Source organism: Anser anser (genome assembly GCF_964211835.1).
Source record: "Anser anser genome assembly, chromosome: 1".
NCBI lineage: Eukaryota > Metazoa > Chordata > Aves > Anseriformes > Anatidae > Anser > Anser anser.
In genome coordinates this window covers 147926712-147954154 of record NC_139720.1, presented here as the reverse complement: position 1 = coordinate 147954154, position 27443 = coordinate 147926712, and the positions used below count along the sequence as shown (strand labels likewise).

The 27443-nt window shown below is 39.5% G+C and overlaps 2 protein-coding genes across 6 annotated transcripts in view; one reads left to right on the top strand and one right to left on the bottom strand.

Moving 5' to 3' along the window:
- Positions 1–243: 243 nt before the first annotated feature.
- On the bottom strand, positions 244–24807 carry DCUN1D2 (defective in cullin neddylation 1 domain containing 2). 2 transcript variants are annotated; one of them, XM_083834693.1, is made up of 7 exons: positions 24609–24807; positions 22521–22917; positions 19570–19738; positions 16981–17111; positions 4342–4424; positions 1712–1808; positions 244–768 (listed from the first exon to the last, which is right to left on the bottom strand). In XM_083834693.1, the coding sequence occupies exons 2-7, from the start codon at positions 22693–22695 to the stop codon at positions 689–691; spliced, it is 735 nt and encodes a 244-aa protein (XP_083690819.1). In that variant the 5' UTR covers positions 22696–22917; positions 24609–24807; the 3' UTR covers positions 244–688. The 2 variants fall into 2 exon arrangements, with proteins under 2 accessions (XP_083690819.1, XP_083690818.1); XM_083834692.1 differs by having other exon boundaries at positions 22521–22737; positions 24609–24742.
- A 57-nt stretch (positions 24808–24864) lies between these two features.
- The window catches only part of TMCO3 (transmembrane and coiled-coil domains 3), a 30563-nt gene continuing 27984 nt past the window's right edge, over positions 24865–27443 (top strand). Inside the window, exons 1-3 of one of the 4 annotated variants that reach the window (XM_083834650.1) lie at positions 24865–25005; positions 25265–25393; positions 26505–27047. In XM_083834650.1, coding sequence (XP_083690776.1) covers positions 26601–27047 — 447 coding nt within the window. In that variant the 5' untranslated portion in view covers positions 24865–25005; positions 25265–25393; positions 26505–26600. Of the gene's footprint in view, positions 25006–25264; positions 25394–26491; positions 27048–27443 lie in introns of all 4 variants that reach the window. The other 3 variants (XM_083834651.1, XM_083834649.1, XM_083834652.1) reach the window with 3 other exon arrangements.

Below are 27443 nucleotides of genomic sequence, written 5' to 3'. Positions count from 1 at the left end.
GATGCAACAAAGCACAGAGCAGCAACCCCTTCCTCAGCAATGCTACTGCAACATGTCCAAGCTCTTCAAGAATTCAGTAATGAGGAAGTTAATCTCATTGGGAGAAAACAAAAGGCTGGGTATGCTCAAATCTATCTAAAGCTTAAAAATATAAATTCAAAATTATGGCAACAAGTCAAAAAACTCTACATGAGGACACATTCATAGAGCTAGCTTTTATAAAAATACAACATACTACATAAGTTTTACTTAGGGATTTAATTTATATACCACAAATACTGCTTTTCATATAAGTACAATATAATACAGTTTTATTTATTTAACTGCTGGTGTCCACTTTGGATCATGAACTCAATGGCATGCTGTGCTGTCAAAACTTTAATAAAATGGCCTCTAGTTAAACTTCTCCAAAGTATAAAATCATGCAAAATCTACATCCTATATGATACAACCAATACAATAATTGAAGCCAATAGCCTACAAACAGCCTGGACTATCTTCTGGAGTTTGTTCATGAAATGTCCACGAGCCATCATTTTCTTCAGACAGAAAGGAGGAATTTCTGCGTTGTCTCCGGAATCTCATCACAACCACCGAAACCAGCAACAATGTGCACAGTTATCAGCCAACAAGTCTTCGTTACCTAATGCAGTTCAGACTGTGCGTTTAGTCCACATTACGTCTGGGGTTAGGAAGTTTTACGCTTTCCTCCTGTGACTACAGGTCGTGCATATTCCACAAAATCATCTATAAGAACAGGCCACGCTCCTAAAGAGAAGTCAAGCAGTTCAGAAATTAATGTATCATTATTAGCAGTAAGTTGGCGTAGTCTCTAAATAAAAAGGATTAGAAGGTCACTTTTACTTTTCTGGCCTAGATTAGCTTTAGAATCATAAAATCATTAAGGTTGGAAGAGACCTCCAAGATCACCTGGACCAACCATCCCCCTACCACCAATGTCACCCACTAAACCATGTCCCTAAGCACCACGTCCAACCTCTCCTTGAACACCCCCAGGGACGGTGACTCCACCACCTCCCTGGGCAACCCGTCCCAGTGCCTGACTGCTCTTTCTGAGAAAAAATGTCTCCTCTTTTCTGACCTGAAACATGCATGACATGAAAAACACCACAAAAAAGCTCCTAAATAGTACAAAGAAACATTGCATCTCTTCTTGCAGCAACAGTTTTTAGTGCAAGCAAAATGCATTTAAAGCATAATGCATGCTACAAAGTTTGTAAACATTAGTTGATAGAAAAATCATGTCATTTCTATTAGTCATTCATAACCCAGTAAATATTTCTGTACACAGCCATCCCAAAGTAGGATTTGTAAGATTAGTGACAGTGTACATTTCTTTTAGGTTAATTTAAAAAAAAAGCTTACATAGGCATTCTTGCAAGTGGAAAAAATGTTTACCCTTGCATTTAGCAGCACTTTAGGTACAAAAACACAGTTCTACTGTGATTCTTGTAGCATAACAGGTTCAAAGAGCATGGGCTGTATCACTGTGTGACAATATCTTTAATTCCATCTACATGTTACGGCAAACTTATTAGTTTTGGCAACAAGTATGTTACCCTAAATTTGCAGCTAAACCTCTACATGTAAGAAATTGAAACAAAAGGTTTCAGCATGTCCTGATGTTCATTTACAGTAGTATTTCAGTTCTGCTGTACCAACTTTTGAAGATAATTCAAGTACTGCTTACCTTCTTCATCGTAGTTGGACATATCATCTGCAATCATATTTCCAAAATCTAACAGAAGATTCCAAGTATCTTTTGGAATTGATCTTTTATGATGTTCCTGCAGAGGAAGAAAAATGGTACTGTTTAATACAAACTATTTTCAAATTCCATGGTAGTATGGCAGTACTTTATTTTGACATACACAGAAGCAGATATTTTACATTATTTATTTTTAAAAGTTGAATGCTTCCAAAGAAAACTATAAAATAAACTACTACTAAAGGATGCAAAAAAATGGAAGTTTCTGATATTTTGTTTGTTCTACTTTTTGCTTTTAGGGTATGTGTTCCTAACTTGCTAGGGTAAAGAATAAAACAAATGTACTTTTATACTTCTACATGATGGATCTTGGTGTCCAACTGTTTCAACTCAAGCCCTTTTTACCACAACCTTTTTTACCCACCCTTACACAGTTTGTTTCAACCCGCTGGTTATATTTGCACCCGTTTTCCTCTTCTCACTCCCAGACTACCTTCTGGATCCAACATCTCAGCCTCTCAAACTATTATCTCCTTCACCATTGCGTAACATCTGCATTTGCTCCACTTGTTTTCTCCAGTCTCCTTTTCCCCACTTCCTCCTATTTTCCCACACGACCTCCTAGTCTGATTTCAGGTATGCTCCTTTTGCCTCATTCACATGGAACAGTTTCAAGCCCGGCCAGTTTGAACAGCACCCCGAAAGGTTTCAGTACTAGTTGGTATTCTTTCAGCTTTTATTCAGCCCTCCCATTGTCATTTCTCCCTCTCAACCCTGTTCAATGCTGTAAGTTCTTGCTCCTCTCCCCTATACTGGCCCTGTAACTTGGTCAGCAGGGTCAAGGATCTGGTCATAACCTGCCACCTGCTCTTCACTTCCATCCCTCCACACCACATGGTCCTGCAGAACAACCCGAATCAGCCCTGGTGCTCATCTGACCCCTTGGGAAGCCAACTGATTAGCCTGGAGGAAAACACTCAGCTTTTGTTGGATCTGTCTTCTGCCAGCTTAGCAAGCAGAAACAGTTCATAAAGGATGGTCAGTAAAGCACCGCAGCTGCCATAAAGGAAATCAGCAGAAATATACATGGGGAAACACAACTTGAAGCAGTTTTGAGCTGCAGGACTAGGTCAGACCACCTAGAACTCACCTCATCTGTTGATACTGCTATAGTACTTGAAGACATTAGGGGAGACTAATCAGGAATTCAGTGTCAGCCCTGATACCTAGATCTGGTTTGCAACAAGAAGTTGTAGCTGCATGTAAAGAATTAGTGTGTTTCTTTTTTTTATTTTTTTTAAGCATTAACACTCTGAAATATTTTGAAGAACAAACTGTATTTCTAAAATCCTGGAACTTGACCAAAATGAGGCTGACATCCACCACAACAGCAAACATGCACCCTTACTCAAGTCAAATGTCACATTTTTTGGGGCCAAGATATAACAAGCAAACAGATCTTCTGGAAAAGGTTCTTTAAAAAGAAAAACAAAACCACACCCTAAAGAGTCCTAGCTTGCTCTTTTCTTAGGTTGAATTTTTCTTAGGTTGAATTTTTTTAATCTAAACATTTTTTTTCTATCGTTTACATTCAGGTTAAATAATTGTAGCAAAATAAGACACTATATTACATCTTCTAGAGTACTGCTTGAAGCAGAGACCCGTAGAACAGTTTGTTGTAACAAACTCGATCACATAGCCTAGTGGGATATTGCATTTTGATGTTTTAAGTGTTAAGTGTATTAAGGCAGTTAAAATCTGAAGTGTTTTCATAAATTCTCTTGACGAAACTGGTACACATAGTCAGTGAATAAAACATACTATCCAAAAACTTCAGAAAAATATTCTAAAAGCATACACAAAAATATATAAATATAGAAAAGACTTATTCTCCTAAACTACAAAGTTAGATTGAAAACTAAAGATAAATTACACATTATATGCATTTTTTTTGATAGGATGTAGAAATGCAAATGTAGAAACATGGATAAATCAATTGGCTCTTTAATAAGAATATTTTGTGATTTCTAAAGTTTAATTTATGCATCTTTACTCCACTGCCCACAGAATTGCACTGGTAACACAAAACTATCAAGATAAGTTCACAACTATTATCTAAAAAATGAGTCAGAATAATTACTTGGACAAAAACTTTCACTAAAAAGTCATCTCTCAGGTTAAGTCAGTCATAACAGAATTGACTTTGTAAAAAGACACAATTTATGCATTAATACCACAAAAGGCAGAGCACGGTAAAATACATGGCTCACAGCAATCACAGCTGTCTTGAGAATAAAGACAACATAGGTTCAATCTACAATTATGGCTTCAGTTCATGCAGAAGCTTTCTTAAAGTGGGTAAAGTGGGAGGATACAGGACTGTGCAAGCAGAACGCACTATTGCTTTGCTACATCTGTTTGCTTTCTCCTCAACTAGAAAACTATACAAAGATGATTTAATTTGGCTTGATTTAAGACTACCTTATATCAGACTTCAAAAAAAGTTAAAGGGAAGTATTCATAGGTCCTGTCTTTTTCTTTATTGTAAGCACAGCATCATAGAAGTCAGACTACTGTGGACTAAGATGGGAAAGAATAAAGGACATACTTACCAGCAAGAATTTATTCCAAAGATCTAGAAACTTAAATCTTCCTGACAAGACTAAATTCCAATATGCAATTGCCATTTCTAGATCTGCAAGAGACAAAGCAAAACATTTAATATTACAGCATATCATATACAATAAAACCGTTATAGTTAAACAATTAAGGCTACATCCAGTATATTAAGATACAAATTTATTACATTCTTTTGAAATTCTTACAGTCATTACCAAGAACTGCTCTCTGCAGTAACCCAAAAGGCAGAAGACAAGCAGTAATGGTAAAAATTGCATATTGAACGTTACAGTCATAAAGATTAAAGTCTCTTTGTCACCATCCAACAGTGCAGGATTAAAGTCACTCAATCTAGAAACAAAACACAATAGTTATCAATAACCCTGCCACAAACTTAAAGAACACACCCATAAAAAGAAGGCAAATATTAATAGAAACCCAAACATTCAAGTCTGCAGGTGCCAACTACTGTTTATTTACCACATTTTAGACACACCTGACTTGAAAGGGAATTTAAGGACAAGAGGGAATAAAAAAAGATTTGTCTGGGTATAATAATTCTACAACACCCCTTACAGCAATATAATCTTCTGATAAGTGATTGTAGAAGAAAAACCCCTACACCCAGAACTGAAAATGTAAGACCAAGCAAGCAGATCTTATTCCACACCACGATGAGCGATGTAGGAACAAAGCTCAGCTCATGCATGCCAAGAGGAGGATGCAGCACCGCCACAAATTCAAGCAGAACAGTAACAACAGTATTAGATACAGCATTAGGGTAGAAATAAAATTTTCTTGAAGGTCTGTTTCATCTCAGCAATCCACAATAGCTAACCACTTCTGTCCCTGGTCCCACCCATAACACCACTAAATATAGTGGTGCATGCACACTGCTGTGCACCAGCAAAATAAAGGCACATCCTTTCTTAAACCACAAAATGATTTAGTTTTTGCTTTCAGTGTAAGTTAAGCACAAACCAAATATGAAACTTAACAGAAAGGGTTACCATAGCAGACGAGGAGGAAGGCTGACCTACCTACAAGAGAGGGGTGTGCTGCTTGGAACTGCGCATATCCTATTACAAACCTAAAGCCCCTGCGCCACCTGAAATCAAGTTTCTCAACACATCCAGTTCCCTAGAGTCTGTACGGTGGAGGGCTGAGGCCCAAAGTTAAGCACAGCAGTTAAGATGATGCAGACAATTGCCATACATCTGATACCCAGCTATATGGAGCCAGTGTTTCAGGTGTTTGTTCGAGTATGATCGGAGCACAACATTTTATGTCCTAATAAACTTTCTTCAGTCCTACCAAAGTCAGATGTCTTTGCCAACGTGCTCACTTTCCACAGAAAATGCTATTTAGCAGTTTTTACTTGCTGCTTAGGTATGCAAATTAATTATTCATATGCGTTATCCCAAATGAAAAGCAAAAGAAGTGGGAAGGGAGAAACTCACATAATCTTAAGGGTTTCTAAACTTCACCGTGAAGTGACTGGCTTTGATCCCATTCACTCAGGCTTCATTATGAAGCCTCAACTTTTCCAAGCTGATCTTGTAAGCATTGGCAAGCATTAAGCAAAATGCACTTTGATGAAAAACAGTTTTACAGCACAAGAGTTTTTATATTTCAGATGAAATATTCCTTGGAAAATGGAAGAAGGTACAGGCAAGGAAGCAAAGACGGTTAGAGGTACTGCAAAAATGTTAAAAAGGAAAGAAGATGCTACACTTCTTTGGTTTATTTGGGTATTTGCAGCATCATATTTAGCAGTATGTTAAAATAAACCTGATTGCTGCAACATTATATTCAACACAATGTAAATAAAATACTGTTTTAATTTATCTGACACCTGTGGAATACTTTACACCTGTGTGCCAACTGGTTCTCCTGCACAGAGATGCAGGAGTTGGTTGTTGTGACTTACGGTAACAGCACATCCTTGTCAGGATGGGGACTTGTACTGCACACACAGTAAGGTAAAGGCTGAGATTGAGGCGAACCCAACTAAATTCAAACTATGCTAGTCTGAAAGGCTTTGAAAAAAGCATCTGTCCTACTCCTCCTTTGTTGTTCAGCATAATTAACTGACGGCCACACATAATTAAAAGAGAAGGAAGCCTTGATCCTAGATAAAACTGGCACAGGGGAAGATAAGAAAAATAAATTTTAAAAAAGAAAAGTAGATCTTCCTTATCTGGTTCATAGCAATCACACAAACCCATGAACCGATACAAAGAAGAGATATTGGAACAAATGGACTAGATGGGACTATCACTCTTGGTAACGGTGCTAGTTTATGCAATCTTAACAGTATTTGGGGAAACCAGGCCTTTAGGCGTGCCATGCTGTCAAGTGATACGGCTACATACAGTTTTGTTTGAAGACATTTCTCTATCTATGTTGAAAACCTGAGTCCCGGAGGACAGAAAACTGGATTCTTCTGCTGTCGAGGGAGGGCTTAGTCTCACAGAGTTGCAGTTCTTCATTAGGCTGCTGATAGCAGTATCAATAAACTGTAATGCTGCGGAGTGCAGCTGCTACAATGAGCACAGCATTAAAAGATTAAAACAAAAACATCAAAAGAAAAAAGCCTTCACAGGATCACAGGATGGCTGAGGTTGGCAGGTGCCTCTGGAGGCCACCTGGTCCAACGCCTGCTCCAGCAGGGCCACCCAGAGCCACTTGCCCAGGCCCATGTCTGGGTGGCTTTCATATACCTCCAGGGAGGGAGGGAGGCTGCCCAACACCTCTGGCCTCATGCCCTGAGCTCTGCATCCCTGCAGAAAGATGCCTTGGCAAGGCACAGATTTCTTATGCACTATGAGGAACGTCTATCTCAACGCTGCACAGTTACAAAAGCATCAATTACAAATAAAATAAAATTGTAATTATAAAAAGGATGCTGATTTTGTACCAAAAAATATGCTTCCCATGTTATATACTAGTGATGCGAATTTTAGAAATGGAAAGGTAAAGACAGACGCACAAACCTCTGGAAACTAATGTCTAAGCAAGGACCAATTTGTGTACATGTTGCATGTCATGCAGACCTTTAGTACTGTCTAAAGAGTTTGCATACACTGAAACAAAGCTTCATTATCGAGATGTTTGGCTTTCTGGATACCTAGTCTAGGTACATAATACAGCATCCCTATAGCTTTCTGTAGCGAAACCCTGAGAACTAATTGAATCACCTACAAGTGATATCAGTTATTTAAAATTATCAAATCTAAAATTATTAAAAATATCAAAAAAATCAAAGTAAAAGTAGAATTCAAGAAGGAAAAGGATAGTAAGGTAATATTTTAATTATTTCAAACATTATTTTGCTGTAATAGTGGTTATTACAGTAAACATGCTTTAGTACATTTTAGTGTTTTAGCTTTAATTCGAAATGTTAGGAACTCCTTTTATTTATACTGTTTTTACACTATTTAAAAGATTTACATTTATTTTCACAGTCAGAAATAAACGATCTTGCAAGCAGCACGATCTATTCTGAAACAATAAAACACATCCTAAATTTGTTAAGAAGATGAAAACCTCAGCCTTTGCTACCCTCATTGAACAGAAAGCTTAAAAAGTGGAAATAAATTAGCACAATTAATACAGGAGAAATAGGCTACCAGCTATATAGCTTGTATCTACCTTCAAGGTTAGATTGAATGCTTATTTTGTTAATAAAAATTTCAGAAATTAAAGATAGAAATTAAATGAAGTTCCTTATGCCTTTGCTATGATTTTGGACACGGGGAATGAAGTCACTGCACACAAGTAATCAAGGAAGTGAGAAAACTGATAAATCAACAGACAGCAAGGAACTGACTGGAGAGGAGGATTTACGAGGAACATGAAATTAAGTTCATTTAGACCTGCTGCGCCAAAACAGTTCTCTGGGACTGCAGCACTCACTTGTCATCCTCTGCCAAGCAGAGCTTTCCAGCTCTCTCAGATTGCCCTACCAACAGAGCTGTTTATGCAGCCATGTTTGATGCTGTCAGAATACTAAATCTAATTAATTTAAATTACTGACAACTTCAGAGAAAAAAAAAACAGAGCATTACATTAGTCTCCCAAGTACTTATTAAGATCTTTAAGTTATTTATAAGAATACTTCAGTATTTGTCACTGTTGCCCTTAAAATCCACAGTTAGCATGCTGACTAGGTTCTGCACATTATGATAGTAGAGTGTAGCATGTTTTAGAGCTTGGAAATAAATCATTTATCTTGATTTCCTCTCTTGAAATTAACTGACTGTACCAGTATTGCTTTCTTCCTCTGCTGACATTTAACCTTCTTATCAACACTGTAAAGCTTTGCTAAATTACACAAGTTATCCCTGTGAAAGAGGTTTAGCAGCTTGTTAAAAGCCTCAGTGCTCACTCAGAGTACTCTCTCAAACTACAAGGGTAGGATTTTTTACACCAGGAAGTATCAGGCAGTGCTTCCCAGTCCACCTACAGCCACAAAACAAAAAATTAGCAAAGAATGTAACAAAGCTTGTAGGAGAAAACAGTTACTTTTATTAGATCAGTTAATAAAGAATTAAAAAAATGAAATGAAAATGTCTTTGTTTGAGGCTCTCTCTCTTCAGTGCATTAACTGAACCTTACTTTACAGATTTGAAAACAAAAGTAGCCAGCAAACTATTGTACCCAAAACAGCATAAAAATTTAATCTGGACAGGTGCAAGACAAATCTATTTAATCATTCAATTGACTTATAATAGTATATTTAACCTTTGTAAGAGATGGGACTTCAGATGTTTTCTTTAAAATCATGTAATTTCCCCTACAGGATCATTGGGTTGATATTCTTTGATCTCTTCCCTTTTGTTCACGCACTGTGATCACAGGCGAATATCATACTTTTACAAAGCTAAACCAAACTGCATTGTATGAATAATTACTTGGTTTCGATAAAATTCATGGACACAGTGCAGAAACTCGTGCAGATGTGGGAACAGTGGAAATTGGTGTGAATCTAAAGAACCGGACTATCACACTGCCCTCACCAAAAGACATCAAATGAATACTTGCAAGATTCAGTGAGTTACTTGACTCCTTGTTTCCTCATCTCTGAATGATTTTAAGAGTCTTCTTAGGCCTCCACATTACTAAGGATATGGACACAAAAATTAGTTTCTTTCCTAATCAGAACATTTTTTTCTACACACAAAATCTACAAAGCAAAATAGCACGAAAATACTATTAGGACTCAACCTGGAAGCCCTTCATCAATTTATCAAATGTTTAAAGCAAAATAGCCCTTATCTGCAATTCGTAGCTCCCTCTAGAAGGAATAGACAAGGGGAAAAATAGAGAAGGGGTATGAAGTGAACGCTGGAAGTGGCTCAGCTCAGGATCCAACTGAGTTGTCTCTGTTCATCCCTGCAAAGCCGTAAGCAAGGAGCTTCCCAGTGCTCTACGTTAGCAGACACATAATTCACAGTGTCAGAATTACATCTCTGTGGTGGACAGGGAAGCATGGTGAATCACAGGATGCAGATTTCAGAAGAGCTCTGCAGGAATCAGTCAGGCTCTGACTACTTATTAACTATCTCACTGATAGCAGGCTGATTTCATGCAGAACCTTTCATGCTCATTATCTCGAGCATCAGCTGCACAAAAGCAAATAAACTGCTCCTGACTGTGAGCTTGGCTTAGAAGAAGGTAATCTAAATATCAGTTTGAGCACAGGATAATAAGCCTGATTAAAGATTTTAAGACTGTCTACATCTCTCCAAATCTCCCCATGCGCAGTTCAAATAAGCTACAATACTAAAGTGGACTGGGTATACATTTCCTAAGTAAGAGCCAAACATGACTAAAAGAGTTAACATGAATGAAAGAGTTAAGGCATTACTAGAACTGGCAGTTATGCCACACCTTTGCTGCTGCTATTGGCCTCTTTTTATCAGAGCGCCCTGTCTTATACTAAATTTCTCTTAAATTGGTGGCATTTTCAGAATGCAAAAAAAAAAGGAATAAAAATAAAACAAGGACCAATAAAACTTGGACAGACCAAGGCTATTCAAACACCTGAAATAGGTATTCACAGACCTCTTCCAAAGTAAACATGAAATTCATTTAATTCCCTCAATTTCTTCATCTACCCACTCCTGTAAGTACCCTACAAATGGATCAAACTTCATTGAAAGTGGAGGAAATCCTCTTAACTAGTAAGAAAAAAATTATAACCTTGCCTATTGTCTAAGTGTCTGTTCAAAGAATCTCAAACTTCAGATACCGCTACGATGAAAGCTAAAGATGATGTTGCTTCAATTAAAAAGAGCACGTTATACTCATCTGCTCATAGAAGATGCAACCTCCTTGAAGTCCACATACCGGATGCAAAGATAGTCATTCTTCGGGTCTTGAGGTAACATTTGATTCAAGTCTGAATGCCCTCCTCATGTATCATGTCTTGCTTGATCCCAGGAAACTGGCAGAGAGAAGGAAGCACAACCTTTTGAGCCAGTAAATAGGCGAAGGGACCACAAAGGAGCGACGAAGGACCACATCTGCTTTTTGTCTCCATGTTGAAAAGAAGTCGAAGACCATGAAGGAACGCATTAAGTTCCTCCACTGTGCTGAAACAAACTGTAGTAAAAGTCCTGAGCATGAGGAATCTCTTGAACACATCTTGTTGGGGCTCAAAGGGAGATCCATTAAGAGACTCACAATAAGTAACAGGTTTAAAAACAAAACAAGAAAAAAAGAAAGAAAGATAGGGCTAAGGCCTTATTTTGAGCTTGAACAGTGTCCTTAAAAATCTCAACTGCTCTACACACAACATGACTGAAGATCAGTAATACTGTCTTTACTACAGTTATCAAGCAAGAGCTAGGATGCAAAATTTCACTCAGACTGCAGTAGAAAAAGCTGAACTTTGGGAGTAGAAGGTGAGATAAACCTCTCCAAATCTGCACCACACAAAACTTAAGAGTTATTGTAACATATATACTAGCAAGACCATGAGAAAACAGATAAACAGGCAAAACTAGTTATTCATAATAATCCTTTGTCTGAGTTTCCTGGCAAATTGGACCTTAATAAACTGCACCTTTTATATTATCTCAAAGATACCAACAAAGCACTCGGATGCAGCTTAATAAGTCCAAATATTATGTCTGCCAGGTCCAATATTCAGCCATCGAGATAGTATTGCTGTATGAAACCTTGTTATCTTTCTTCCTGAGTTCCGTCTACCACTCAGAGGGCAGCAGCCTTAACAGTCATAAACATCCATCTTTTTCTCAGACAACAATCAAATCTATTCAGGTGTATCAGAGACTTGACAGCTGGGTCCTAAGCGACATTAATCAGAACACGTTTTTCTGTTTCAAGGAAATCATGGTAGACCTCACGCAATATGCTTTTGTTTCCTGTATTTCACTACTTATACGAGCTATCACCTAGGGGTACTAGTACCACTTATTACTTCATTTTTTTTTTTTTTAAAAGTGTATATGCCTGACTGAAGCAAACTACTTGACAATATTAAGTGAATAAAAATAAATGGAATATTCAAGTTAGACGAGACTATGGAGAGAAAGAAAAATTCCCTAGTATCACCAGGTTAGCCGTGGAAAAGAGACTCCTATAAAAGGCAGTCCTGTTGCTAGGAATTAATACGGATGTACTGAACAATTTGCCTAGTTTGGGGCCTGACAGAATTGATGCAACTGAATTTACTGGAGAGGATTCTTCACATCTAATTATGTAAAGGCAGAATTTCTTGCACTACTTCTGAGTGGAACTATAGAAGAAGAAATTAAAGAAGCAGCTGAAGACGGACTGTTCTAAAAATGAATAAAACAAACAATACTGCAACAAAAGAACCAGAATCGCTTTCCTACAGTGAAATCCATTGTACCACAAAGATGACCATGTCAGATATCAAAATTCTTCTTTTTCATCACCAAAATAACTTCTAAGAAGGGCTTCTGGGTCTTTCCACTCCCACCCTTACAAACGTCAGCTGGTGTAATGAAAGATACTATAGCTCTTGCTGATATCTCCTAAAAGAGAGATGTTTGGGACCTATGGATTTATTTTTTCTCCAAGATATGCTCAGGTAAAAAGCTTCACTGAAAACTGACAGCAATCCCAGAAAGAAATAGAAATTCAGTCTGAAAGCACTGATGGTTAAAGTGAAGCTAGATGTGATCAAATTCAGAGTACACTGAAGCAGCCTCAAACTGCTACCTACCATATCTGAGACTCCAAGGAGGTTCTAGGAGATCACACTCAAATTTATTCTCAGTAGTTCTCTGCCAAACTGGGAGAACTTGTCTATAGGAGTCAGTCCTGTATCTAACGCTGTCCAACACTTAAGTAACTCAGATGATACAACAAAGGAAACCTTCGTTAAATCTGCAACTTATACAAAGCCTGGGAAAACCTGGGAAAAGTGTAGCATGGTAGAAGACAGGACTAGAATTCAAAGTTATCTATACAAATTGAAAAAAACTCTTGAAAGTAAATGGGGAAGATTTCACTAAGGAGAAATGCAAAGTAATACAGCTAGTAGGAATAATCAACTACAGAAACAGAAGACTGGAATCAACTGGGTGCATTGCAGTTCTGCAGAAACCCAGTAATGTAATAGATCACAAACTGCTGACATTATCAGTGTTGAAATATAAGCAAACTTAATACTGAGATGTAAAACAAGGAGCGAAGTACCTAAGGCAAATGAAAAGTCTAACTTATTTGGGTACTACAAGATAGGAGAAAGATCAATTAGATTGCAATGGAAAAAATACATGATCAGAGGGTTGGAAGATATAATTTATTCAAGTAGTTGGTTTTACTCAATCTAGAGACCAAGGGAAGACATTTACCTGCCAAATATGTAAGAAGCTGTTACTAACTGTGACATTTTTCTGTGTATTCACTCTGGATGTGTAAGTATTGAACTTCAGAACTCATGAACATAGATTTAATTTGTACACTAGAAAACAATATAAAATAGTAACCATAAGTGTGAGCAAACATTGACACAGATGTACAAGACCTGTTGTCAGAAATTTAAGAACTTACTAAGCAAAGGCAGCAGCTTCCAAACTTTTTCAGCCAGAGGACTACAGCTAACAGCTCTAAAATCCTGCAGATAACTACTGAAACCAAGAAGGCAAGGTGGTATACATTGCTAGCACACCACTGAATGCTTGGGTAGAAGAACATCTGTGAGGAACTGTTTTGGTAGCACTTGATCCTATCTGGCACAAAGGAATGCACTAAGCAGTTGTTTCTCTACCTTTTAAACTGAAAGGCTGCCAGGCATATTGAAAATGAACCTGTGATTCATTGTATTTCCTAATGTTCTTCGGTGGAAATGGGGAAAAAAATAAAGTAGTAACTGCTGCTTATTGTTTCTTAAAACAAAAGCAATAGTGTTTGTTTTTTTTGTTTTTTTTTCCACATAGAAATTCATCTGGCGAGCTCTCATCTCATTTTTTGTTTCTGTTAAAAAATGTGGTAGCACTTAGCCCAGAGGATCCTACCATTTTAATTACATCATCTTTTACATGTTATGCTATTAATAATCTGCTACAAATATGAATTTTGTGTTTGTCAATGACACAATGACAAACCTGTTTAGTTTTCAAATATGAGTATTGATAGGTCATGTGTATTCCTGAGAATCAAACAATACTCTTTTAGCATACAGATCACTGTCCAAAGCAATGAGTGCAACAGCTATGAGACTCGGTGATTTAAGTTCCCAGTGTAGTTAAAAGAAAAAAAAAGTGCTGGATACTTTAAGCCTCCAAAAAAATAAAATCACATTAAAATATTTTGTAACTGACAGGCAGGAAATAATTCCTTTTGTCATTTTCATTTCATTATTCACTTTTATCTCTACTTTCTATAAGCTTACTGACCTCTTAGTCTTCAAGTCATAATTCAAATGTGAGTGTCTGTAGGCAAACACTATTACTGTAGCACGTCATCAGAAAAAAAATTAAGGCAAGCAGCTAGGACAGTTGCTTGGGAGCATCCTATATTTACACAGGATTGCACATCATCTAACATGCATGTGAGGAGGAACAAGAGATCTAGATCTTCACTGTAAAAGGACCTAGGCGAGGTTTATACCAGCTCGTTTAGTGACAAATCAAGTTGTGCATTCTGTTTAACTGCCTGCACTGAATTCATAAAAGCATCGTGAGCCAAGGCTCCAAAGTCAGTAAGAGAGAAACACACTTTTTACATGAGTGAGATATGTTCCTGCATCTCCTTGACAGCAGTCACTGGGACACAACTACCACACAACCCCATGCAGTTGTGGAGAGAGGGAGGGAAGATGAACAGATAGAAGAAAATACATAGAGTATATAGAGAAGACGATGTAAAGTAAGAAAGGACCTCATCCTGTATGAGGGGTAGCTGAAGAGAGTACCATTCTCAACCCATAGAAATGCTCTTGTAAGATAACTGTCTGAAATTCTTTTGCTTAGTTTCTTGTCTTTACTTTGTTTTTGTTTTTCCCCCAAAGAACAGGAATAACCCTTCGAACAATCAGAGCAGAAAGCAGCATGTAGTAAACACCAACCAGTATTTTTTTTTTCTTCTTTCTCTCCGCTCCACTGAACACAATGGCATTCCTTGAAAACAGTCCAACTGCAAACCTATGCAGCGTTAATTTTTCTTTGGCTAAGCTATCACTGACCTCAAGCACTGAAAAAATACCGTATCAGTCAATATGCTTGCTCAGCACCCTTTTCTGCTCAACCTGTAGTGGCCCAAGTTCACACCAGAGAGAAGTATGTATCTCCGCTGAAATAGGTAGAACCTGATTAGATTTATTTAATATCTAGAATAACCTTAACAACCCCAAAAGAAGTCTGACCAAAATGTCCTCAAAATACTGTCAACTAAGCACTACTTGAAATTAAGGAACAGTAAGTATTGGCAGAATTATTAAAATTCCTCAAACCTGAAATCAGCAACGGTTCCAATCAACTCTTTCTATAGCATATTTTACACTTGGCTTTCTTTCTGTTCTAGTTAGTTCATCCCGCTAACACTTCAACTTTTAGTGCAAGAAGGCACTTTGGCATTTTATTGCTGAAAAGTACCACTCTTACAAAACAGTGAAGACAGACATCAATGAAAGGGCTTCTATACCAAATAAACAGAAGTAATGGAACACAACTAAGTTTCCTTTTTCCTCCTCATGTCAAATAAACAGTACATTCAGTTCCATAATCTGGGTTGGGCTGCCTTCCCTCCCCCTCTCTCTTTGTACAGACTTAGGCGAAAAGCTTTTGAGTCCCATTTCCCAAGTACATGAGTTTCAAGTTGGAAGTGAGCCAATTAAAACAGGAAAACATTTGTAATATTTCTGTAGGTATCCCATAAATTCCAACCTCAGCTGTAATCAACCTACTTTTTTTCCCTGCAGTCTGATGGAGCTAGGCTTTTTAAAGCAGAAGCAAGAAAATGAACAACTAGTTGATGAACTTGAACTCCAACCACCTCCACAGAACCTCTACAGGTCTATTTCATTTGTGTCTAGAAAGGTGGCATGTGACGCAAGGAAGACATATGTAATAAAAGAAGAAATTGCTGCAAAAGATAAAGAAAATGGGACACTGACTAAAAGCTGTCCACAGTTTAAAAAAAGACTTCGGAAAACACAAGAGATTATTACTCCAAGTAATTCCCAAGAAAGAATGAGGTACAGACACTACTGCTTGAGCAGGCCTAAATTAATATTCTGCTTCTCCTTCCCACTTCTTTGAACAATTTTTGAGAAAGAGTATTTGTTAACATGCTTGCCAAGCAATGTAGACACGCAATTAAAGTGGCTAGGCTTAAAACAAACAAAAAAACCAATCCACACACTTCTTAACCATTGCACAAGCGTACAGTGATGATGACATGATGCTGTTCTACACACAAGACTGGGTCTTCTGGAAGTGGACGTATATTTGAAATTTTATCTTACAATTTTTCCCATCTATTCCCAAACTACAGGTATTTTTCATTTGAATATAAAAATTGGATTTTTGATTTGAGAATAAAATATTGGAATTTAACTAACATGTCCTTTTCACTCCAGCAATACAAGACATGGACTGGGACAATCTCAAACTTTAGAGACAATAACAACGTAACACTTCATAAATCATATGCCTATTTCTGCTCACTAGCTTTGAACCAAATCCATATTACTTATTTTAGAAACTTTACATAAAAACTGTGGGCAAAAGCCAAAAATTCTTGAAAGGACAATATCTTTTGCCCAGAGTTTTCTCCCTCTTTTCAAGCTGATACAGAGATTTTGTTTCAGCTTTATTCTGAACAAAACAAACAGGAGGAGCTCATTAGCTAAGTCTTTATTTTAAACAAAAAATGATGTCAGGGGTCTGAAGAACTGCAGGAGCTTCCTTTGACAAGAAGAGAGATAATGTCAAAGCTAGCAGAAAACCCTTTTAAATTACCTGTACCAAGGGGACATTTAAGAAGAGATTAATTGACAGAAGAGGGGAAAGAGGAAAAGTCAGGAAAAATAATTAATAATGAATTTACTATACAATTGCCAATGAGACAACTATATTATTGGAAGCATTTGGAATTGAGTTCACTGTCTGTAGATTTTTTCTACTTACCTAGACCTTTTTGTCCAGGGTTTTTAGCAAAGTTGAAAGTAAATTGATAAAAATCTTTGAACTTTGTTGGATCCTTCAGTTCTTGTTCCAGTCGCGGCAATAGAGCTTTTAGTTTTTCTGTGGTGTCACACCTGTTGCAAGAGAGATTACATTATATAAAATTAAGGTTTTTTTTAGTTTCAGAGCAAAATAAAACAGTAGTTAAGATAAAAACAGTGTCTCTTCAGATAGAATTTTAAAAAATATGACAATCCTTTACTAAACATTTTTAGGTAGAACAATACACATAGGCCTTTATAATCCTTCCCTTTCGTAGCTGTTGTAATATAAGCATTTTTTTTAATCTAATTACACTTTATTCATTCCCTGTTCTACATAAATGAAGAACTGTGTGCTATGTTTACAGCTAATCTCAATGTTAGAGGATTTTCCAACAAAATGAACTATTTGCAAACATCTGCTTGTCACCACTGTACATCTACAGATAAAACCTGGGAAAAAAAAGTGAGCCTTTGACAACACTTTGAAGGCTAACAAACCGTTTAACAGCTTGGCACAGGTAAGCTAAGATGGAATCAAATTACTGAGATTCTAGCAGAAACACATCCCTTACCACAACTGAAGTATTTCCTGTGAAAGGGTATGACCTAACAAGATGCAATTTTAAAAGAAAAAGGGTTTTCCCTACATCAAGGAATCAAATGCATATTCAAGATTTACAGGATATTACCAATACTCTAAACTGCACCTTGAAACTCAAAGAGACGGAAACCGGTTTCAAAAAATCTTGCTGATAAAATTTCTCAGTACCTAAATGATTGCATTTATTTTAAAGCTTCAATAACGATTTTATTAAAGAATGGATGGCTATAGAAAAATCCATACAATGCAGATGTCATTCTAGATGCTTTGCATGTTACAGATTTAAAAAAAAACAGAAAACCTCTCATCTCCAACAGTACCTGGTAGAGGAAAGATGAGGAATTGTGCCAAGTTTTCAACTGAGAGCTTCAGTTTCCTGGGGACATGATCTACCTAACAATAGGAACACTTAACATGCCTTCCTTCTGCTTCCCATTCACACCCTGAAAGTGCTATGTGGACTAAGCCTCAAGGAATGTCTTCTCATTCAAATCTTAACCTGTGTTCAATGCTAACAAAACACAGACTTTGCACATCCTGTATGTAACAAAAAGCATTCCAAATTATCAATAAGCAGCATACCAGTGGCAAGCAGGTATAACCAGATTATGCTTCCAAGAACTCTAAAAGGAACAAAGAGGTAAAATTCACAGACCTCTGTGAAACGTACCTTGGAATGTCATGAGGATATATGATCAACATGACAATAAAGTTACAAAACAATATCCAAGCCAGAAACCACAGGAGGATTACCAAAATCTTTTTATTTTTATTTTTAAATCAGTTATATCAAATAATGCTGGCAGCCTTCAATATAACAGCATGACTGCTTGAGTGTTCTCTATGGCTAGAGAGTCGTAATTATTCACAACCTATCCAAAAGCCAGATTGAAAGGAACAAAATAAAGCAGTGGAGCTCAGATGATGTTCAAAGATCATCTTATTTTCTGAATATCCTTACCTAAAAAGTAAAGCTTAGACACAAGTCAATAACTGATGAGGTCAGTAACAACAGACTGCTAGGACCCCTGCTCAACAAACTACTGCATTTGCTGCAAGTTGCCCTACTGTAGAAAGGTATTTATAAAGTGTCATTCTAAACCAAAGTTTATTTAACAACAAAAAGTATGCACAATAAACTGTAATTCCCCGCTTACCTAATGCAATCTGTTAAAAATATATATGTATATATAAGGGTCAAAATGATATACCTAAGTAATACTATATTTCTTCTACAGCATTATACATAAAATATTAATTTATGATGATAAATGCTAAACTGGTGATTTTATTGCTAAACAGGAGCAACAAGTTTTAACCTCTGTCTACTCTCCAGAACAGTTCAATAATTCAGGAAGAAAAAAAAAATTTATCAGTTATGTCAGAGTTGGAGCAATTAACTTTTTCTACCACTAATATTCTCATTTTTATTTCAGTTCCTTAGAGATATTCTCTACAAATTAAGTATCTAGCATAGAAGGCAATAAAAGAAAACTGCATTTTGTAAAACTGGTAAAAAGAAAGAGTTCCATTTGGTGGTGATAAGACAAAGAACTAAAAGTTCTTTTCTGCTGTCCTTTTCTGCTTTATTTCTTCTCAATGCTGACAATTTTTTGGAAACTTCTCCAGTGATGTTCATCTGTTAACAGCACAGGGTCCAACAAAACCGTAACACAATCATACATGTATTTATGTAAGTTACATGAAAAAATCGGCATATCTGGCTGTACTATTAAGAATTATTTTGCTTCTACCTTACCGAGGCTGTTAACATTTTGCAGTACAGCACCAATTTACAGAAGACTGGACGCTACAGGCCTTGAGCACCTGTTAAGCTTGGCACCATCATTACCAGCTTTTCAAAGCTTCACACTTGATTCAATTATAAATATTTTAATCAGAAACTGAGCACATTACATTTTGAACCACGAAGAAACTGATACTCACCCCAGCTCTGTCATGCCATCTACAAATTCCTTTTTACTAAATTCACACTGAGTAGCTGCCCTGAACTTCCATGCTACAACCAGCACGCTGATACTGGCAGGGTCCAGGCTTAAATCATCACAGAACTGCTGAATCCCATCAATGCCAATTTTATTTTCATCTTGCGGGTCTGCAATTCAAAACACAAAGAGAAGAATTACAATTATTCATAAGAATATTTACCAAAAGTCATCAGCACAGCTCTGAGATGCTGCATATCACAGGTCTTCAGTTTTACACAAGCTTCACTTGAAATCTACCTATTCGGCAGGTAGATCAAGTATTCTGCAAACTTCCCTAAGAATTGGCTTGCAACTTTTACAAACAGTAACTTTAACAAAGCAGTTTTGTCTTCTCTCCACAATGCTCCATGCAAGATCCAAATTTACAGGAAGAAATGCCTGACTGAATCTACAAAGCAGCAAGGCTGACAAATACATCCAACTGCACAATGTATTTACTGGTTAGCATATAGCTAACTTAAAAAAAACAAATAAACAAAAACTTACCAAGCAAGGCCAGAGATTTTTTCCTGATAGTGGCTGATGAGAATACACTACAAGTGCACACTGAAATATTTTTGGTTTTAATTGTAAGCCAGGAAAATCACCACAGCATTGCTCAAACGATGCCTCAGCACACTAGTGGCTTATGATAAACAATACAACTTAGAAAATGTTATGTTTCAGAAGTACTAAGTACCTTTTTAAGATTAGCACCACACTTCTTAACTACCTGAATGTCAGGGTTGGTAACAATGCTGTAACTGTAACAGAATTCTCTCTTTAAAAAAAAACACTAAAAATTACACCTTTAGTTCTAAAGACTTTACTCGAGGCATCCCTTGAGTAAACTTAAAAAATTAATCCCTTAAGCTAGTAAGATTTTCAACTACACTACTTTTTAAGTCCTTATTCTATGACTGATCAAAAATCCAGTTTAAGAAACATTTTTTTTGTTTTGTTAACATAAGATACCTTTCTCTTTTCCAGACACAGCTACAGTGACAAACATACTAAAAAGGGAAAGTAAATTTAGCAAAGATTTATAGCCATTACACAAAGAATTATTACGGACTTTTGAGCAGGAATAACAAGTAACAAGTCTACTGTGCGCCAGATCTAGTTCTGTGACAAGATGCCTTTTTTGTATAATTTGGGAATAATTGAAGATATGAAGGCAAAAAGTGTGTGTGTGTTTTAAAATCAATGGAAACATTTTGATGGACTTCAACAAGGACATCCTTATCATGCTGCATGTCATCCAGGTGACTGGGAACAAAAATGAATTTGTTTTGATAAAGCTGCTGGATAAACAGATAAGACAACTACCACCAAGATGGCACAGCAAACGGAAGACCTCTCATCTCAGATTTCGAATATAATGCAATGTACGCAGTAATTCTATAAACCCTAGTGAACACAGGAATCCCATCTTGTTGAGAGGCCATGTGAAGTTTAAGCTACATCTAAGCACCTTTCCCTAGGTGCTTAATCAATTCTGCTTTCTCTCAAATCTTGTGAAAGTTTTGTTAAGTTTACGGTTTTACTGGGATTTGCAGTAGAACTGCAAAGGTGTGCTGCTAACCAAAACACGGACATATAACTGAATAGACTTTTCTTTCACAAAAATAAGAAATAAATTTTTTATTTTTTAAAAATGTATATATTCTTGGCAGCATTCATGAATTGGTATACATATTTTTGACCCAACAATCTCTATGACTGACATGCACAGATCAAGGAAAGGACTGAGAGAAAGAGATACAGACATATTAAAAACAGAGTGGTTCATTAATCCAACTTCTTCCACCTTCTCAGAGGAAATGCTACAGTTTTGCTGATTCTTTGTCTCTCCCGCAATTCATTACCACCTTATAACAAAATATTGAAGTGTCTATATTTAAAATAGAGCGTGTGATTTAAAAAGTAGAAAGAAGCGGAAATACTACTGTAAGAACAGGACGAAGTATATACGAAGCACGCTATATACTACAATTAGAAAAGTATGTAAAATCATAGCTGATTAATTTTGAAGAGTCCATTTTTTAAAACACAAGGTTTACAGATCTCAACAGTGGCTGGTACTGATGCTTCTAGGGCACTCGGCATTAACACAAAGAATGCATGTGTTCACATCAGATGTCCACATTTCAGAAAGCCCTGTTACCTTGATCACGTACATTCTTATGTACGTTCTTACATGACTATCTATTCCTTTTATTTTTCCTATCTTTTTAACAATGCTCCAAAATCAAATGAAACAACCCTGCCTTTAATCTGTTTCCCTGTGGTTTTCCCTCCAAGCCTCTCTGAACACAGGCATCATTTTTGCTGTCACAAGCAAGCATAAAGAATAAATTAAGGATGGAGTTTCAAGACTACTTTTTGAGTTCTCATTTTACTGCTTAGTCAGGCTTCTAGCCGTAATGTTACCTGATATGCTTTTGATTTCAATGTATAGAAATACTACCATCTTTGAACTAAATTAACTCCCCCAAATATTTGTACGGGAATCACGTGTATTATTATTTTGCCACACGAAGTGTATCACGGATATATTTAATAGCAGCTACCAGCAATAAATCCAGTTCCATGATAAACTCTACTTTCCTTTCTACCACATGTAGCTGAGATTTTCTTCACATAAGGTTTAGTTTTCTGTTGTGAATTTATTTTAAACTCTACAGGAATATCTAAGGAAGCTGCGTATCGGAACACTAAGAACATTTAAGACCTTTCTCATTCTTACCTCACTACTACATACAGAGTAAGAAGCACAAGTCAGCAATCTTTCCTTAAAACACCTTAAGAACGGCAGAGGGAAGAATAGGAATATCACCCAAAAGAAATTTTAAAAAAACATACAAAACCCAACCCAGAGCAAGGAAAAAAAAAAAAAACAAGCCTTACCTTTGTATCGATTATACAATTGTTCTAATTTCTTCCTGTCTACTGAATTTTTCATGGATTCTTTGTAGTACAAGTCTGGGTTCTGGAAGTAGTTGTCTGTTGCCACTTCTAGTTTCCACTCATTCTGCATTAAGCAGTATATAGCAGTCCTTTCCCCGGCCTGGGTAAAGGCCATAAACTGCCGGACCTTGTCCTTCTGTGACGATTTAAGCTTATGCTTTGGGATGCAAAAGAAGCAGGAAAGCCAATGAAGCTAATCCAGAAGTTTGTTTCAGCATTCTACTACTACTGCCTATATTTAAAAGGGTTTAGTTTTCTCATTGGTGATAACTTTCACTTCAGAATTACAGGAAGACAAAGCCTTGTTCTTCTGCAGTTAAAAAGACAGCATTTTCTTCTGAAAATCGAAACAACAGCATCTATATGTACACTTTTAGCAAAAAAAAAATATTCCAATAGTAATAGAGTTATATGCTGCTCTACTGCTCACATATGCAAGAGTCTTTTCTGTTCTGCTCTGTAACATCAGCAAACACAAGTTTCATCATATACAACACGGCTATAGCCTGAAAATATGACCATTGGTCACATAAACAAGAAATCGCACAGGCCTGATGCACAGATTCTCAGATCCTGTGTAAGTCCTTTGGGAATGGAGAAAGTGAGAAATCTGCTTAAAGGTTTTCCTAACGCTAATGCAAAGTTTAATCATTTTAAGCGATCAACTGAAAGTCAGAAGCATTTCTCACATTTTTATGTTAGGAACTATTAACTCGTGCCATCAGAAGATATAAGACCAAAAGGAAACGAAGCACACACCCCAGAGGTTTGCTGAATGCTGCAACGAGTCTATAAAGTTTCTGTAAACATGATCTAAAACTTTAATTTTCTCTGGAAAAAAAGCTATTTGCACTGTTAGCACATTAACCAGCAAAGCGGCCTGTTGCAGTGGCACCGAGGCACCACTAAGGGGTCCCCCTTAATGACAGCTAATTGCAGCAGCCACCAATTGCAGCACCCCCAAGTCTGTGGGAATAAAAACAAGAGGCGGGAGAAGGGATTTTCTAGGGAGCAAACTTGCCGTCGCCATCGGTCAGCGCGATCCTGCTGGAGGAAGGAGCTAGCTTAAGCCCAACTCTGTTTTTTTTATCACGTTTTGACACCCCTGGACGCGTTATCTGAGAAATTTGCCTAAAGCTGCTTACTGCTGCCTGAAGCAGCGGGTGAAGCAGAAAACACCCCCCCGGGGGTGTCCGAAATATCGGTGGGACGGAGGCTGCCGCTGGCAGGGGGGGCAGCAAGCCGCGAGCGCGGGACCACCCCCGGGTTTCCTCCTTATCTCTCGGACACAGACGGAGCCTACGGATGGGCTCGGGACAAGCAACGCACGGCACAAACAAGATACGGACTGCGGTCTTTCCCTGTTTTATATAAGCAGAAAAACGCAAAGCTTTTCGCGTAAGAAGGACCCCCCCCCCCAAAACCAACAACAGCAGCGTGCTTTGGGATGAACCCCTCAATAACCCCTCCCTTCTGACGAAGGTTCAGACACCGGAGCCGCCCCCCCCCTCACTAACCCCTCACCTACCCAAACCCCTGAGCCAGGGGGCACCCAGCAGGGGTCGGGGGGGGGGGGGGGACACCCCAAAAGAGCCATGACCCCCACACGTGAGGGGCCGGGGGGGACGGATAGGGGGACAGACGGGGGGACGGACACGGAGGGGGGGTTGCGCGTCCGCCCGCAGCCCAAAAAAGGGCAAGGTACGCGGCTGCCGGCTCCGTGCCCGCCCCGGGTCACCTTCCCCGCTGCCTGCCGGCGGCACCGGGGGGACACCGGGGGGACACCGGGGGAGGGGGGGGGGGGTTGGTCCCCGCTCGCCCCCCGCCGTGCCCCGGAGCAGGGCTCGGGACGCGGTGCCGGGACGGGAGGAGGGACGGGGGGGAACGGGGCGGGGAATTGGGGACCGCTGCGCTTAACGGGGCGGGCAGCCGGGGGCTGCCCGGGGTGCCCCCCGCCTCCGACCCGTCCCCGCTCCCCGCTTCTCGCCGTGCCCCCCTCGCTCCCTCCCCCCCCGCCCCGCCGCCTACCATGTTACCAGCGGCGCTTCGCCCAACTTCACCGCCCGCCGCCGCCTCCCGCGCAGGCGCCGAGCAGCGGCGCCGCCTACCGCCGGCCGGCCGGGCAGCGGGATCGCCCCGCCGCCTTCCTCCTCCTCCTCCTCCTCCTCCCGCGCCGCGGGTTAGGCCGCGGTCGGGCGGCGGACTACATCTCCCGGCGTGCTCCGCGCCGCGCCGCGCCGCCCGCCGAAAGGAGCAGCCCCGCCGCCGCGCCGCTATATATACCCCGGACTACATCTCCCATGAGGCAGCGCGCTTAAAGGAGCCGCAGCGGCCGAGCGAGGCTGGCGGTGCCCGGGGGCCTTGCCCCGCTGCCACCGCGGCGGGTGCGGAGCCCGGCTCCGGGAGGGCGGCTGGGCGCTGTGCGGTAAGCGGGTGGCGCCGGTCGGGGGGCGAGCGGGAAGCACCTCCCTGAAACACCGCTCCGGCTTCCGCCGGGGGATGGGGACCGCTGCTCTCCAGCTCCTAAAAATGGCAAAACCGCAGGGATTTCACCCAAGTTGTGAAATATTGCCACTTTATTTATCGCAGCCAGCGGCGTGGGCGCGCTCCTGCCCCTCGTTTATTCCCCCGTTTCTTAATTTTAAACGTTTTAATTCCTGTATTCGTACACCTTTATTCTGTAGCCAACTGCTGGCACCGAAATCCACGGGCTCGGGTTTCATTCATTGCAAGGAAACCAGCAAGGAAACCAACCCACCTCCGCCCACCCCCACGGGTCGGGACCAGGGATTTTTGGCACCCCAAAAGCCCAGGTAGGGCACCCCAAAAGCCGTGCTTGACACCGTCCCGACACCTTCGTACCCCTCCCTGCCGCTGCTGCTGCTGCCTTACGGGCACAGCGGGTCCTCTGCCAGGGGCTGCCTCCAGGCAGCTGCACCCATCTTGTGGTAACCCCAGGCCGGGGCTTGAAGGGCGAGATTTGGGCTTACACACGCTCCTGCGGCGATACACCGAAATGTCGTGTGGGTTGTGTGTCTTTAGGATGCTGTGCTCCGGTATGAGTGGGTGCTTTATCGCGTGTAGCCTCGGGGCGGGGGGTTGTGTCAAGGAAATGGACCTGGTTTCGCACCGAGATTTTGAAGTAGCTTCTGGGTAAGGAACTCACGAACGATACCGGTTTTGCCTTTAATGTAAGTCTGTTTTATAATATAAGCCTATTTTAAAATCACAAGGATCAATAATTAGCATTCAGACAAAATGCCTCCGGGCCATGCAGCCTTTCACATCAAGGTCTCTGATCCAAACTGGTAGCGCGAAGTCCAGCAAGTTTTGCTCCTGTTTTTTCCCTGCAGATATGTTTCTCTCACAAGTATGATGTAACCTCTTTCAGTTAAGGTTCTTTCTGTTAAGTTTTGTATAAATCACAGAATCGTCTAGGTTGGAAGAGACCTCCAAGATCGCCTAGTCTAACCTCTGACCTAACGCTAACAGTTCTGAGACCGTATACATACCAAGTGAATATGATACAATTTCTCAGGATAGGTTTCAGAAACTACAAGGGGTTACCGATGTAAAGGAAGAATGCCTTCTGGTGCTGGGTTGAAATACAACCTATGGCCTCACAGCATGATATTTTAATAGCTTTTCTCTCCTCTGAGAAGCAGCACAAATGACTGCCACGTGATATGACTAAGCCTTCCGGTTGATGTTCTTTAAACAAGGTCGTCTCTAGAAGATAGAGAGAATAAAACCTGTCAATAACTTCGGGCTATTGCTGGTTTTGGTAACTATTGACAGAAGGAGACCATTCATGTTCTGTTAAAGACTGTAGCATAGAATGCAGCCTTCAGTTTGTTTTATAATTTATTTGATCCAGTGGCTCAACATTTCCATGTTTGATACCTGATTAGTACTGTCTTGCAGCAGGGTGTATGCACTGGAGATGCAGAAACCATGTAGCAGAAAGCCTTGAGCGGCTGTGGATGATCGGCTTCCCCCAGCAGCAGTAAAAAGTGAAGGATGAAGGTGACTGGATTTACTCCCCTATGGACGTTGGTTTCGCTGCTTTGTGGCCACTTGGCGCATGCTGCAGAACACGAAGATGTAGTAAAGCATGCAATAAAGCTGCACCGTGGGAAAGGAGCTGTTATTACCCAGCGGAAGCAATGGGTGTTGGAGAGCTGCAGAAAGCTGTCCGGCCTTCTTCGCCAGAAGAACGTTGTTCTCAACAAACTGAAAAATGCCATAAGAGCAGTTGAGAAGGATGCGGGGCTGTCAGATGAAGAGAAACTTTTTCAGGTGCATACCTTCGAAATTTTCCAAAAGGAGCTAAATGAGAGTGAAAACTCCGTCTTCCAAGCAATCCACGGCCTCCAGAGAGCTCTACAGGGGGATTATAAAGACGTTGTAAATATGAAAGAAAGCAGTAGGCAGAGACTGGAAGCCTTGAGAGAAGCTGCAATTAAGGTTAGTTCCTTCTCCCTTTTGTTCCTCCCCCCACTGTGTTTGTTACTGGAATGTTATTTTAATTTTATTATGATACTGTTTCAATCTGTTCTAATGAAAAAAGTGGATCTACATAAAACTTGGAGTTTTAAAGTCGATTTTGAATAAAGTTGCGAGTATATGATTCTGGAATAAAGCTTAAAACTTAGTGGCAGCCAATAGACCAAAACAAAGCCAAGCATACTCATACGTCAAATATGTCAGACGAGAAGGAAGACAAGAAGTGAGTCAGTGCACTTAACAGAGTTGCACTGTGTGAATGACTGGGATTATGAGAGTGGAAATAAGGCAACGAGTTGGCAAAATAGTAAATGTTTTTTCCACTTCAGAAGAGAATTGCTCAACGAAAACCTGCAA

What these genes read in the sequence shown, in the direction of transcription:
- DCUN1D2 (XM_083834692.1), bottom strand. An exon ending in ATTGTATAATCGATACAAAG is followed by an intron (nt 19,739 to 22,520) that starts GTAAGGCTTGTT and finishes TTTGAATTGCAG; the next exon opens with ACCCGCAAGATGAAAATAAA. An exon ending in TTTGGAATAAATTCTTGCTG is followed by an intron (nt 1,809 to 4,341) that starts GTAAGTATGTCC and finishes CTTCCTCTGCAG; the next exon opens with GAACATCATAAAAGATCAAT.